We start from the raw sequence: 15755 nt of genomic DNA, 5'->3' as shown, positions 1-15755 counted from the left end.
CTATAAAGCATCTAAACATTTCATCAGAAAACTAGAGATAGAGAGCATAGTATCCAATAAACAGAAACTTTCTACGCCCTCAGAGATGTTCATGTATGGCATGGTTTCCTCCCATGGCGGGTGTTCGCAGTATCACCAGAGAATTGGGAGACATAAGCTCATAGCCTGGAAAGGCACACGGTGGAGAAAAAATGCCACAGATTATGGAGTAAGCTGCCCCTGAGTGTTAAGTGTGCTTTGGCACATAGACCATCTGGAGAAAGCCATTCAGTCAGAAGCCCAGGATGTGCCCCTGTGACATTAGATAACCTGGGCTTGCTTTGAGGATTGATAAATTAGTACCAAAATATAATTTTTAATTACTCTTTAATGGCACATAGTATCTACTAATTTTAAATAGTAACATTTTTATGTGTGTGAGCTACTTCAAATAATTAGGGCACAAGGGTGTCAATTTTTGTAAGAATGATGTGTCCCAATAAGGGAGACAGTGACTTAAGGACCCAAGACTAGAATGTGCAGAACAGCTAGGCCATAAAGAAACCTGAGTTTTATACTGAGACATTATATAGTTTATTGTCCAAACCAGGATACATTTGAGAGCCAAAGGAGGGCATGATTAATAATTATACTGAAAGAATAACTGTACACCAAGACTGTGTAAGGTAGATCCCACACAGTTCCCTTATCTTTTATGTTTCTACATGTCTCCCTGCTTTGGCTTTCTCTGTTAAATTTGGCTCAAGAGATTCTGAGTAAATTCCTCAACAGAAGTATGGAAGAAAGGAAGGGGAGGAGGAAGGGACAAGGGAAAAGAGATATAGGCATATACTCTTTGGTAATCAATGAGAGAATAGAATACTCATCAAATTGGAATATTGAAATAGTTTTGTATTCAACATGGACCCCTGTAACTTCTCTAGCCCAACGCTCCCCTACCACTTTTACTTCTGCTGCAGCTCCTAACCATGTTAGTAGTTTCAGCTTTTCAAATTTTACCATGCAAATGAATCTTCTGGGAGTCTGGTTGAAATGCAGATTCTGATTTAGTAGTTCTGGGGTAAAGTCTCTGATTCTGTATTTCTAAATTCACTGGTCGTTTTGATGTGGTCATTGGCCCACACCTTGAGAAGAAAGTGTTAGTTCAAATTCCAAGAGATGAAATCCTTTGGCCTAATTCATGTTTCTGGTTTGGCTGTGTTGGCTATGTGTTTGACTTGTTTGATGGCCCTTCGGTCAGGTGCCTGCCTTGGCAGTTTCAGCCTGGAGTAGTTGTGTAGCTATCAATGCAGTAGGATGTTGGCATGTTAATTTGTACTAGAAGGGAGCATAGAAATGAGATGTATACAATCAAATGGTATATTCAATGTAATTCATTGTTCTGTTTAGTTTAGTTGCATGGATAACCACTGGGGAAGAATCCTGGAAATGTGCCATCAACAGTGAACACTCTGAATCAGGTGCTTGAAAGCTCAGTAAATGTTCTCTCTTTGGCTTAAGTAAAGAAACAGGGATTTTCAAAATAGAATCTACTGTGCTTTATCCAAGGAAAGATTTTATAGATGGCCATGCTTGTGTGACATTGGTGCAGCAGCATAAAACATGGAATGGGGTTGAGGGGAGGTACTATAACCAGCTCTTGATTAATTAGCAGTAATCACATTGTAAGAGCTCTTAATTTGGCGTTATTCAAAGAGTTTAAATTGACACAGTTAGTACAGTAACAGATTAGTTTTTCTTAATGGTCAACAAAGACAGATTTTTAAATTTTGATTTGATGAGAATTCAATGTTTTATTATGACAGAAACAGTTTACATGAAAATGAGTATATATACCACTACTATGAAAAGGATACTCATTATCTGGGAATCCTTTCTATTCTTAGTTGTGTTTTTTCCTCAAATCAGTCTGACATTACATCTTGGCTATCCTCTTACTATAACAAAAATAAAATATCCACAAAAACACAATGTTTTCCCTTCTTTCATTGATTTTTTAAATTACATTTTCATTTGGTGACTTGCTGTATATACTGCTTCAGCTTTATGCAAAGAAGTATTAGAGTAAGGTCCTCACTACCTATGACCATTTGGGAAAATATGACTTACATGCATGAAAAAATTATATAATATAAAAGTTTTGGGCTATGAAAATCATGAGTTTAGAAAATAGAATAAAGGTGGTTTCGAGTCATTAATTTATAGCTTTAGGCATTTGCTGAATATCTACTATACACAAAGCATAATGCTGGCTTCAAGGCACACAGCAATGAAGAAAAGCCTAGCCTCTGTCCTCCACCTGTTTGTAATTTAGTTGATTTGCTCTTCAGAGGAAGAGATGTTCTCCTTAGAGGTTTATTTCTCATTCTCTGGTACTTCCACACATCAACCCCCAAAAATTATCACTTAATTTTTGATAATTCCCAGGATATTTCTTGCTAATCCCATGATTCCTGACCCCAGAACCCTTTACCAAATACCTATTCTCCAGCCCACATGAGAGCTCCCTACTATTGAGCTTGTTCCAAGCCACTATCATTATCACCTTTCATCATCTTTCTCCTCTCTATCCTCCTCTCTGTTCTTTGCTCCTGAGTTTACTTTCTTTATATTCTACTATTTCTATAATCCAACTCTTTCTAAAGCCTGCCTTCATTGAGAGACAATATAACATAGAGGAAAGAATGTGGAATGCTACACATGTCATTAAGTTCTAGTGTTGCCATTAATTCATCATAAATGTAAAGTTAATTCATTTTCTTCCCCAACGTAACATAGCATCTGTCTTTTTCAGGCTCTTTTCACAATACCCAAACATGTGTTTCCTGCTGAGATATACCAGTAGAATTTAGATGGAAGTTTATTTTGGAATTAGGAAACCAGTTTCTAATACTATGTTTGTCACCAGAACTTTTATTGATTTTTCATTCTTTAAGATGTCGATAACTTCCTTAATGCCACTATTACTGACAGCAATTAGTTTCAGTGCAAGAGAAAGAAACAGTAAAGGGAGCTGGGTGAAATTATCTTGTATATTAAATAATGAATTTATATTATTAAAAATTATAAAATATCATCGATAATAATATCAAAGTTTTTAGAAAAAGTCTTGAGGCCAAAGGAAAGGAAATTGTATCAGTTGGGATTGAGATCTAATCTGGAAAATGGAGCCCATTCCATGCCATCCATTAGGAAAATTTAACACTAGGCACTCACAGTGATGTTTGAAGAGCTAAAAAGCCAAGCAGGGGTTCGTGAAGCAACTCAGAAATTGATAACAGAAAGAGGCGGCTCCCATAGTTAGCAGTGGAAGGGCCAGGGAAGATATTACTAGATATTACTGGAGCTCAAGCCCAGAGCTCCTACATGGGAATCAGATTCGCAAAAGAGGCTTCTTAGCAGGAACTAGGGCATAGAGGATATACTTCCCATGCTGGAGATGGAGATACTGCCTGAACCAGAGAAGGTGTGTGCATGGGGAGGGAGGAGGGTTATTCTCTTTTTGTCCTATTATTCATCTCTGCCAGTGTCTCTCATTGTCTAAACCCAGTCATAAGGCACTAGGCAAGAAAGCCTAGGAAATACAATTTGCAATAGAAGGAGAACAGATCTGAGAACAAACCAGCCAATGACCATTGTGATAGATAAGGGAGCATGTATTGTGGATCCTTACAGAATAATTATTTTAGGATGTATTTGTTCTGTAAATCCAAGAAGAGGTTTGTAGCTCAGGCTTCTTGCTGTCTCAGAATATTGACAATAAGAAATTCAGATTCATCACTGAGTAGTCCTGGCTCACCCATTACCATAGGGAGAAGAACTGTTGAAGGGCAGGGGTAGGAGAGTTTAGGAGAATACCTAAATGAGTATACGTTCTAATCATTCACCTCTAAGTTTCTTTAAAAACATGAGTACTTAATAGGTCTAAGACGATCACAGGGTTTCTCTCTCCACACACACTCCCAAAACACAATACACTTTACCTGCTTGCTAATGGCTGAAAATACCAAGGGAAAAAGCCTTTCATTCCACAATTAGACATAAAAGGTTTAAATTACAAGTGCCTAGTGGAAGTAACATTTTTCTGTGAGGGAATTTCAGATAAAGGATAATCAATCAATCAATCTGTCAATCCATTACTCAGTAAAATGACATACAGAGAGCTGGTGTGCACACAAATAGCTAGAGAATTAGCAATCAAGAGGGGAAGGAGAACATGCAGGACCCAGAGGACACACTTTGATGGTTTTGACAATTCTTCCCAGGGTGATACTCTTTACCTGCTATGTGAGCAAAACTGACAGTGACTTCAGCAGCACATGTGAACGCTTATATGATAGGCAGCTCTACTCTGTAAGGAGAGTAAAGATTCGTGATTTTCCAAACATACACTTGACCCAGGTAAAGACGTTTTCTTCCAGGAGTTTGGTAACCAAGGTAATTAAGTTTATCCTTTTCCCCCAAATAAGATTTTTAGCTCCTTAGTTATACATTTATCTTTAATTCTTTGGGAAAGATCATATCCTTTCATGAATCTTTTTTAAAAATGGGGCCATTCTGGCAGTAAGTATTTTTGTTTATTAGTTTTGATAAATGGAAAAAATATTTGACCTTTGGCTTCTTTTCCTGAAATTTTCCCAGATTTTTATAAAATGAGATTAAAATATCCTCAGATTCAGCCTTACTGAACCCAGAATTGAGGGCTGTTAGTCATTTTTAGTTCTGTTGCTATCCACAGTTGCCTCCTGTAATTGCATATTCCACTGGCTAATTGTTGGATATCATCGACATTAATTTCTCACATGTGGCTCCTAAGCATTTATATGAGAAATGCTTCTAGATTCCCTGACTTCAACTGAAATAAATTAAACCAAGATTTCTAGACTCTATTATGTTAGAGGTTTTAGTGCCCACATAGATCCTACAGATACTTATTTTTAATCATCTCCCTTAGGAAATTCTGAAGCAATTAAAGTTTGAAAACTACTGATACACATCTATTATTTGAAAGATACTTGAATAATTTTAAATAGTATTATGTATCCTAACTACCTAGAAAATTCTTCATGTTTGTACTGTATTCATTTTATGTTGCTTTCCATACTACAAACTTGACAGTATAAAAAATTCCCCACATACCTCATAGGTCTCTAGGTCAGAAGTCCAGGCAAGTTTGACTGGATTCTGTCCTCAGGTATCACAAAGCCAAAATCAAGGTGTCAGCCTGCCTAGGCTCTAATCTGGGGACTTTGGGAGAGAATTCACTTCCAAGCTTACCCAGGTAGTTGGCAGAGTTTAGTTCCTTGTGGTTGTAGGACCACAGTCTCTGCTTTTTGCTGGCTATCAATGGAGGATCGATGTCAGCTCCTTGAAGACTGCCTGCATTCTTTATGTGGCTTCTTTCATCTTGAAAAACCTGTGTGCTGTGAACCTCTCTGACTTTCTCTTCTGCTAACTGAGGAAGCTCTGTGCTTTTAAGAGCTCATGTGATTTAATCAGCCCACGCAGGTAATCTCTCCACCAACATCAATTGTACCACATGACCTAACAATCACAGGAGTGATACCTCCACGTATGTACAGGTTCTAGAAATTAGGGTGTAGAATCTTGGGTTGGAGGGCATTTTTGGAATTCTTCCTATCATAGTCCCCAGTTCAGTAATACATACAGTTAATTCAGGAACACACATAAGCATAAGAAGCCCCACAGTCTATTTTCTAAAGAGATACTAGCAGTGCAGCTGTGAACTACTGCGATGGTCTATTCTAACAAATAGTTATTGAATATTTAAAATATGCTAATCAAAAATCAATAAAGGAATAAGAACTGGAAATTACCCTCCAGTAGATTAGATTTCATCCTTAAATGCCTCCAGAGATAGAGACACTTATTTGATCTTTTGATAATTTCATCAATGTTTTCTGATATACTGTACAAAAGACTGATGGTGTATAATCTTTAATCTTTAAATCTTTAATCTTTAAATCTTTAATTTTCTGTGTTCCTGACAGGTAATACAAACATATTAAAACCATCAAATATTTGATTCAATTCTATCCCTCCCCATAGTCCCTGAAAGTATTCTTTTTAGGCTTAGCATTCCCTATTTATATGACTATACTTTATTACATAATTTGAAGTCCTTTAACGTAAAAGTTATAATTTTAACTGAACACAGTCAAGCCACGTAACATTTCTGTTCTTCACTTTTCTCACATATTTTTACTCATTTCTGTGTGGCTGGCTTTGCCCTCACCCAGGATGTAGGAGCCTCTCAACTAATTTCTGGAATTTTCATGAAGAGAATGACGTGTATTTGTGTTGAGTCAGGGCATCCATTGGGGGAAGGAGGGTCCAAGGCTTCCTATTCCACCTTCTTTCTGACATCACTCCTTAGTTTTTGGCTTTCTCAAAAGCAAAACAAATTTTATGTATTTCTTAAGGTTGCTTTTTCAAGGTTTTTTTTAAAAACTGGCTAAATTAAGCAAAAATGGTGCAAAAATGATTATCTATTGAAGAAGGACTGGAATATCTCAAAATTCACAAAAGAGTTGATTAGCCCAAATCTGGAAAGTTAGGAACTAGAAAAATGATGGGAACTTCAGTGAGAGTAGTTTTAGTTCTCTCTAGTGTTTAACATAAAAATACTTAGTTCCAATGACATCCATTTCATCTGTCTCACAGCTCCAAATTCTTCCAAGGCAGCAAGATATCATGCCTACACTGGCCTATACTTGTGAATTAGGGGGAGAATGTAGGCACTAGGTTGCCATCCTAGTGAGTGCTTAGTACATGGTATCATTGGCTAACACATACACACATATCACACCATCACACAACGTTCTCATATGTCCAAATATACTTCCACCAAATACTTAAGCACCTTCTTTGCATAAACTACATAAATCCTATTATTTCCCCAATAGAACTAAATCTGAGCCATGATCAGCAACTGCACCCAGGTATCGTGTTGAAAAGACTCACTTTTCTGAGTTGAAATCACAAAGTGACGTTCATTGTTCTGTAACAATTGAAATTATACAATTAATGGACTAATTCATATATTTATTTACTACCACCACATGCTATGTACAACGATGGAGATAAAACTTAAGGAAATGAGGAATATGTTTATTTAATGTTCAGATACTTGACAGCAAGCGAGAAATCCAGGTAAACATTGCACTCCTTTTCTCTGCATCTTGTTTCCAAGCCATAGCTTGACTAAAAACCTCAACTACAAATTCCATGTTTTTACTTCTTTAGCAGCAATAAAACTACTCGGAAAATAGTCCAGATGCAATGGCGTGTCAGGGAATGTGATCTTCTTGTCTCTGCCTGCAAGAATTGCCTTGATAATATTTTCCATCTTGCAGAATATAATGAAAAATACTTTAGATACTCCCTGAGTATCGACCTCCCAAACTATTTTGTTTTTTGGCCATCTTTCATTCCTTTGGTAGTCATGATTAATGACCTCAACCAACACATGGCCCTCCTTTTAAAAAATTGATTCCTTTAGTGGCCTGCATGGTGTAAAATGTTCAGTTTCTATTCCACTTGTTGCAAGTGTCCTTTCTGCAGGTGAGCAGAACCTGCAGTTGTAAAGAAGAGTTATGAGAAGTTTTGCTTCCATCTCTGGAGCACCTTGTTTCCAGCCTGCTGTTGTGGCTAAGAAATAAGTAGCCACAAGTATCAGTAGCTGACTTAAAGCACACATCACATCCTAAAAGGCAGCCCCTCAGACTCAGATACTATCTCTCAGTGGCATTGAAGTTGAGTTTTTAACAGTTCATTCCATCATTTTATAAGGTCACTACTCTGCCAGTGATGAAAGAGATAACAGCAATAACTCCAAGTAAAATCATATAGTTGCTTCAATGCTTCTACTATGATGTGATTTCCTTGATTTAATGTAATGTAGTATCAGAAAAACTGTAGTATATAAAACATTCTGAGGTCAAAAATGATGTCTGAGGAAGAATGGGCAAGAAATGCAGGAGTAAGTAAAAAATAAACATCTGTTCCACTAAAAACAAGTAGCTAGCCCATACAGAATTAAAGGGATCCAATACAATTGATCTACTACAGTGAAGTTAGCAATCTTCTCAAAATTATGTACTTTATCAAAATGTTAAGATTGAACACTCTGTTGGACAACTGAGTACTCAGATTAACATGGCCGATGAAGCACCCAGAATGAAGCACCCATGCTTTGCTACTGCTCTGACTGCCACTCCATTCATAATCCCACTGAGCAAACCTGGGTCCAGCAGGTAGGATGCTTCATATCCACAGGAAAAATCACACTTATTAGGATCACCTTCTACTGTAGTGGTTTTCTGATGGACATGGACATGGCATGAACATTTTCAAGCCCTTGATCTTTTATAAAAGATTTATCAATATCATGCTTCCACTTCTGTCTAAAAATCATCTAGCCTGGCTCTTTTAAGCCTCTCTGCCATTTGGCCACTGCCAAAGACAGAATGCGATAACCTGACACTGTATTTGTCCTAAGGAGAGTATACAACAAGACTTACTACTCACAGTCTTACCCATATTTCCTTCTTCATTTGGGTCTATCTGTGTAAACAACTGTACCACTGCAGATTTTCACATTATCATTTAAACAAGGCTGACCTTTCTTATTTTCAACCAATTTTTCATTAAAAATTTCTTTTGAATTAGTAGACAGAGATTAAAGAAGGAACTGTTGTTTTGTGGGTTTTGATCATCCTATTCATATACCATGGGAGCCTCAGAAGACCCATTCCTCCATGTCACACTTCCACTTGATGAAAAAGAGCTACTGAGCATGTCTAAATTTAATGAACATGTCTTAATTTCATTAAGGTGGTACTCAGTTCATGATGCCCAAGTGTATAAAGAGACAGCAGACCTTCTCAAAAGGCAGAGTCACCCATTGAAGACTGCGGGGTCTTACACTAAAACTTTATTTGTACTGATAAAATTTCTTTCTTTAAAAATCACCTCAGGCTTCACACATATAGATACCTAGAGTTCCAGCTGGTCTATTCTGTCATCATGAAGGCCAAATGGAAAAGCCATTTTCACTGCAATCTAAACCAGATGATGCCTACTATGTAATGTGTCTTCTTCTAAGTAGTAGAGAGGTCAAGTTTTAGGAACTTAACCTTCACTGTGGATATGGTATGTATATACATTTTAAAACAATAGTTTCCTGCTCACTGAGGATACAGGGCCCTATATTTTAGTTATCTTATTTTTTTATTGTTATGTATCTTACCAAAGTAGATAAGACTCAACCATTTTTGCTCCTCTGAGCATGGTTTTATCCTTATGTAGAATTATGGGGATGTATATTAGGATATGGTTTCTAAAGACCCTGTGAACTAGATTGTAATACAGAACCAGAGAAGTCAGATTATCCTGGGACATGAGCATGAAGGTGAGAGTAAATTCTGGTCTGGTTGGACAGAGACTCCGAAAAATGCATTAGACAAAACAACAACTGACTTGGTGACATAAGTGAGAGACTCAATATCCAAAACAGGCCATCCCAATGGTCAACTGACAGAAGAGAAGTATAGTTTCTGGTAACTTATCACTGTGTATCAAGAACAAGTCGTGGGATGGGGGTGGTAGGGTTCTGTAAGGTGGATAGCCACCACCAAAGTGCTTCTTACAAGGGCAAATTGGAAGCTAGCCCAGGTCCTGCCCAGCTCCAAGACACTGTTTCAAACATAAACTTGTTACAGATGGATCTTTTTATTTTCCAAGATTTTCATTGCTTTCAGAATAAAGTATTTTCTGATTTGTTATCGGCAAGAAGAAACCCTTTTGATTTGCTTTTGGCTAAGCACCAATTTAGGGCAACCCCCGTTTGGATCATATTGATTTTAGCTTCAGTTAGAACATTTCTTTCCAAAATGATTTACCCCATTCTGGGACATTTGTTTCCATAACTTAGTTAGTGGTTGGGGATAAGTAATGATACATCTCTAAGCCATTTCCTTATAAATTGCCAAATCATTTTCTAGTAGAACAACTCTATAATAATATATGGCATTGTTTCTTGTTTCTATTGCCCATTTGATGGGTTTTCTGGGGCATTTCTTTCCAGTGGTTAGCAGGCAGCTCTCTTTGAAAACACTGACATGCTATAAAATGATTGTCTTAGATTCACCTTAAATCTAACAGGAGATTTTCTCATTATATATACTGCTTGCTGCATGAGACAGAACATCAAAAATCTCACATATTGTTTTGATTTTAACTGGTAGCAGTAAATAGCCTCATGAGTATGTGACGAATACATGGATTTCACACACACCTGCATTAATGCATTATATTATCTGTGACATTGTTTGCCTTATTTATATCTTTATCATCTATGTCTATAGTGTTAACTTTGTGTAATAAAACACTAGGTTGAATTCCATAGGGAAACACAAAGAAACAAAAGATGTAAAATACCTACCTTGTGAAAATGTACATTCTAGCTGGTAAATATATTCTAAATGTCACAAAATGACAAGGTGTTGTAAGGTGAGAAGAAGGACAACACAGACCCCCACTGAAACCTACCGTATCAGTGTTGGACTTAGGGATCTGAAACCTGTGAATTATGATAATATTATGGTACTATTTAAGATAAGTGAAAAAAGTAGCATAGCATCTAGTTCAGGAAACTTACCTGGATTCCATAAGTAGATCTGAGCTGTGAGTTGGGAGGAAAAAAATCTATGTATATATTTTTTCACTTACTTCTAAATGAAATTTTAACTTTTTTACTATTATGACTATAAGAAATATAACACAGTGGTATTTGCAATAACTGTGACTTTGTCAACAAAATAAATCTGATATTTTCCAACACATAAAAATATCAAAATACACTTCTGCATATCATTTTATATAAAATAGCTAGTTCTTTGAAATCCTGAACAAGCTAATGGGTAAGCATGAAAATAGTACAGTCATGTATCCCATAATAATGTTTCATTCAATAACAGATCTCACATACAACAGTGATTTCATAAGATTATGTTATATATTTTGCTGTACCTTTTCTATGTTTACACATGTTTATTTACACAAATACCACTGTGTTATCTTTGCCTACAGCACTTGGTACAGTAACATCCTGTACAGATTTGTAGTCTAGAATAATAGGCTATACCACATAGCCTAAATGTATAGTAGGTTATGCCATCTAGGTTTGTGTAAATACACTCTATGATGTTCACACAATGGTGAAATTGCCTAACAATGTATTTTTCAGAATGTATCCCTCTTGTTAAGCAATGCATGACTGTATTTTGCAATTTGTTTAGACAATTAAGAAGCCATTTACAAGTTATTGCATAATAACCAGTTTTAAAAATGTGTTATCTTGGAATTGGGAGAAAATTTTGTTATGGGTCAGTTGATAGTAGCTTAGAAGTAGGAACAGAGATAAATAAGCTTCCTCAGACTACACTCACATAATCAATGGGTTTTTACTAGTACCCCACCCCCTTCCAGGAGAATAATGAATGATTTTATAAGTGTTCCCGAAAAAAGGGGTACGCAATAAAATATCCACTACTCTAAAATATACAATTTTGTTCAGACACAGTGGATTGCTAATGCCTGTAATACCAGGACTTTGGAAGGATGAGGCAGGAGGGTTGCTTGAACTCAGGAGTTCAAGACCAGCTTGGGCAACATAGTGAGATCCCCTCTCTACAAAAAATAAAAAATAAAAATAAAAAAATATCGAGGCATGGTGGCACATACCTGTAGTCCCAGTTACTTGGGGATCTGAGGTAGGAAGATCACTTGAGCCCAGGAAGTTGAGGCTGCAGTGAGCTGTGATCTCATCACTGCACTCCAGCCTGGGTGAAAAGAGTGAGATCCTGTCTCATATATATATACATATACATACACACATATATACACACATACATATATATACACACACGTATATAGACACACACACACACACACACACACGCAATTCTTTGTTTTGAAATGTACAACATGCTAAATTCCCTGTCCTCTTCCAGCTTTTTTCTGCCTCTGATGCTTTTTCTTATGCCCTCTCATAAACTGGGATAACCTTCACCATCCCCATTATACATCTACATATATCTCACCTTCTTCAAATTCCACCTCCTGTAAAAGACCTTCCCTGATACACTTTTCATCCCCAGCAATAATAGGTGACTCTTCTTTCTCTGAGAAACCTTTTTATTCATGATGCTTGATATGAAACTCTTATGGAACAGATAGTATTTTCTACCTTGCATTGTAATTTTTATGGTCTAATCTTAGATTAGAACAATTTTTATATGGAGTCTCTTTGGACTCAACAGTGCCAAGAAAAGTATCTTGTGCACATAAATGTTTGGTTAAATATTGTAAACAGCATAATATAAACAATATAAATTAACTCCTCATTGATAGGTAAGAATTCGTTTTATTATTTAATTATTGCACTGAAATTTAGTTATATGCTTTGAGACATCCAGCTTATCTCTGTGCCTTCACTGTAATAACCTCCTTCAAGTAGATCCCTTTCTTCCATGGCAAAGGATGGATTAGGAGCTGTCAAACAAGAGTAAGTGTCCCCCTTCTGGACAATTTAGTAGAAGGCTGAAACATCTGTTATTTTCTTGCTTCCAATAAAATCAGTTTTATCATATTAAAACAAATGTCCTTTAATCTTTTAGTAGTAGTCATATATATATATATACACACACACACCTACATATACACATAATATATATATACATATGCATTTGTTTACATCAATAAACTTAAGTATGCATGTTTTGACTTCAAAATGTCCCATTATTCTTTTGCACATGTTTAAGATAACATTACTAAATAGTATATAATCCAAATTATATTTTGCAAATAAAATAAAAATTGCAATTTGCAATTTTGATTATTTATCTTTCTGCAGGTTTTTGTGGTGTTGAGACTGAAGGCACAGGACTTTGTGGTCAGGAACTGAGGTTTTTGCATGTGAGATAACAAAAACAAAACAGAGAGCAGGGCTATGTCATTAAGTGTTAAAAACTGTGTTGTAGAGGATAGGTAAAACATAAATTCAAAGAATGAAAAGGTCATAAGCATGTTTTAAGGAAGAAAAATGAGGAATTTCTAGATGACAAAGGAGCTTAAGCCAGAAATGAATCACAAAGTCAGACTCCAGGCAAAAACTGGACTGGAAAGTGCTGCAAAGGATTCATTCAGCCTACATTACCTGCTTTGTGTTGCAGATAGAGGGAGTTATGGTGTAAGATGTAAGGTATGGCCTAGTGATAGATAAGCTTATTTATTATTATTATTATTATTATTTTTTAACCCCTTGCTGGGAGAAGACATAGAGCAGAGACCACAAGGGGTAAAGGAGAGTCGCACTTAAACTATTTTGCAATTAGATTTCAAAGGAATTTTTAAATTTTTTTCTACCTTTTTGGATATGAAAGTACTAATCCTTTCAGCAAGGCTATTTACATCTATATTTTGGACTTAATACTTAGTTTTATGGTAAGATATGAAAGAGAAGTTTTCTAAGGGGGCATCAAAGGACTAGAGGAGGAAAATTGTGGTACATTTGGGGAAAACAATAAAATCTTTTTGGACCCTGTGAGCCTCTGACCTGAATTTTAGGACTAAACTTCCAGGTACTAATGTTAAAATGAGGATTTTATATATATATATAAATTTTTTTCCTGTTCATTTTGCCTAAGGCACTTGGCCTAAAGGCCATGATGCTAAGCTACTGAAAGTAACTAAATAAGAAAGTAGGTCAGGTACTTTGAGAGACTACATATATACACACACACTTAAATACACACACATGTACACATATACAATACACATAATGTTTTAGGTCAATTCTCTTCACACAGAGAGAGCTAATTGTTGAATGTGATGCTGATGAAACCACTATTCTACAAAATGCTGGTGGGATAACTTACAGTATTTCTCGGGTCTCTGCTAATTCATGGAGGGAATGGGGAGTAGCAAAAGAGAAACAATAAAATGAATAGTCTGCCATTTACTGTGTTACTAGACCTTCTAGACAAGAAGGAGCCTCATCTGTGCTCGCAGAGATAGCACAAGAATTCTTCACAACGCTAAATCCCTCCCATCAAAAGTAGCCACAGAACAAATTAACTCCTGACATCCAACTGCCCTCCTGATGTCACTAGATTCCACACTTCCTTGTCATCACATTCCACATTCTCCTCTGTTGCTAGGTACCTTGGGCACCCTTATTTTCCAAAGCTCCAGGTGCTGTTTTCCTTGGGACTCAAATGCAGAGTCTTTGGTTCAAATGCTATGGTACCCAGGCTGAAACCTTGAGAGAAGAACCATCCCCCTGGCCCAGTGAACCTGAAGGCCATACCCACAGATCTTAATACTGCACCCTCTGTGTAGCAGCTACTCAGGATGGAGCCAGCTATGTTAGGTAAGGAAGCAGATTACCCCTTTAAAGTGGTGACCTGATGTGAATTGGTTACAGGAGTCTGAGGTCTGCGATTTTAAATTCTTAAAAAGTATCTTTTAGGGAGAGAGGGAAAGAGAATAAAAACCGTTAACATGATTACATGAAACTCAACAATATAAAATTCTTAATTTATACTCAGTTTAATATCTGCTTACTGTTCTATATGGTATTTTTAAAATAAAGACATCAAAACTTTGTTTTAAATTTGGATTTATAGGACAGTGTTATGAGACATTATTGTTTTTTACCATTTAAATTACAAAATATGTGAGTATGTATATTTGATACAAATGAGTAAATCATGTATTTGTTTTTCTTAAAACATACTGATTTACTCAGGAATGAAATATGTAATGCTGTTAAATTTAGTTACCTTGGTAACATCTGGAGTGAACTACTCCATCTAAAAATATTTTCTACCTTATTGTTTATATTTTTTATTGAAACAAAAACATGGCACTTATTAAAGCCTTTCCTGACAAATAATAATGTTTACCTTACCTGAAAAATAAACGAATGATATACCATTTATTAGATATACATAATGATTTCAGATTGAAGAAAGAGATGTAGGATGTTTAATTTTTAACCAAGATAGATATTGGATTTGTCTTATGCTAATGTAGATTTTATTTTAAAATGTAATATATACTTAGGGTTATTTAACCTAATGACGTATTGACAAAGCTTTCATACATTAAATGTTACTATATTTTTTAAAGGTTTCTAGAATACAAATGTTAAATCACTTTATCACTTTTTTCATGAAATAAAAATTGCAGTTGAATATATTCATTGTGCTCTTCTTTGGACTTTCATGGGAAATAATAAAGTAATCAAAAATTATCTTCATAATTTAGCATAAGAATTTGAATTGGCGTAAAAAGAACATGCACACATCTATCTGAATTACTTATATAAGTCATCCCCTTAATTCTGCATTTCAAAAACCCTAGACATTTCATGTTAAAATAATATTTTGAATCCTTGGATTAATACCTATGGAAAGTACCATGTAATAAAAAATGTCATATTATTTATGGCCAGTTTCCCAAATTTTCCTATGTATTTTTTCTTTCCACAACAATTCTTTCTTTGATGGGTACATAAAAAGAGTAATTTAATAGAATTTTGCCATTTGAACGTATTTTAACATTTTTCACAGGATAGTCTTAGAAAACTGTTTAAAAATATTATTTCAGGCTGGGTGTGAAATAATAATTCAGTCCAGGCGTAATTTGTAATGAAAAAATATTATTTC

At 35.7% G+C, this 15755-nt stretch overlaps 1 protein-coding gene across 13 annotated transcripts in view; it reads left to right on the top strand.

Annotated features, from left to right (window-relative positions):
* The window catches only part of NOL4 (nucleolar protein 4), a 394115-nt gene that overhangs the window by 194739 nt on the left and 183621 nt on the right, over positions 1-15755 (top strand). The window contains exon 6 of one of the 13 annotated variants that reach the window (XM_025365637.1): positions 14244-14455. The exons of the other annotated variants lie outside the window; for them this stretch is intronic. Within the exon in view, the coding sequence (XP_025221422.1) occupies positions 14437-14455 (19 nt within the window). The 5' untranslated portion in view covers positions 14244-14436. The remainder of the gene's footprint in view (positions 1-14243; positions 14456-15755) is intronic. 13 annotated transcript variants of the gene reach the window in all.

Source organism: Theropithecus gelada, chromosome 18 (genome assembly GCF_003255815.1).
Source record: "Theropithecus gelada isolate Dixy chromosome 18, Tgel_1.0, whole genome shotgun sequence".
NCBI lineage: Eukaryota > Metazoa > Chordata > Mammalia > Primates > Cercopithecidae > Theropithecus > Theropithecus gelada.
The sequence above is the reverse complement of the archived record's forward strand: the minus strand, read 5'-3'. Positions and strand labels throughout refer to the sequence as shown.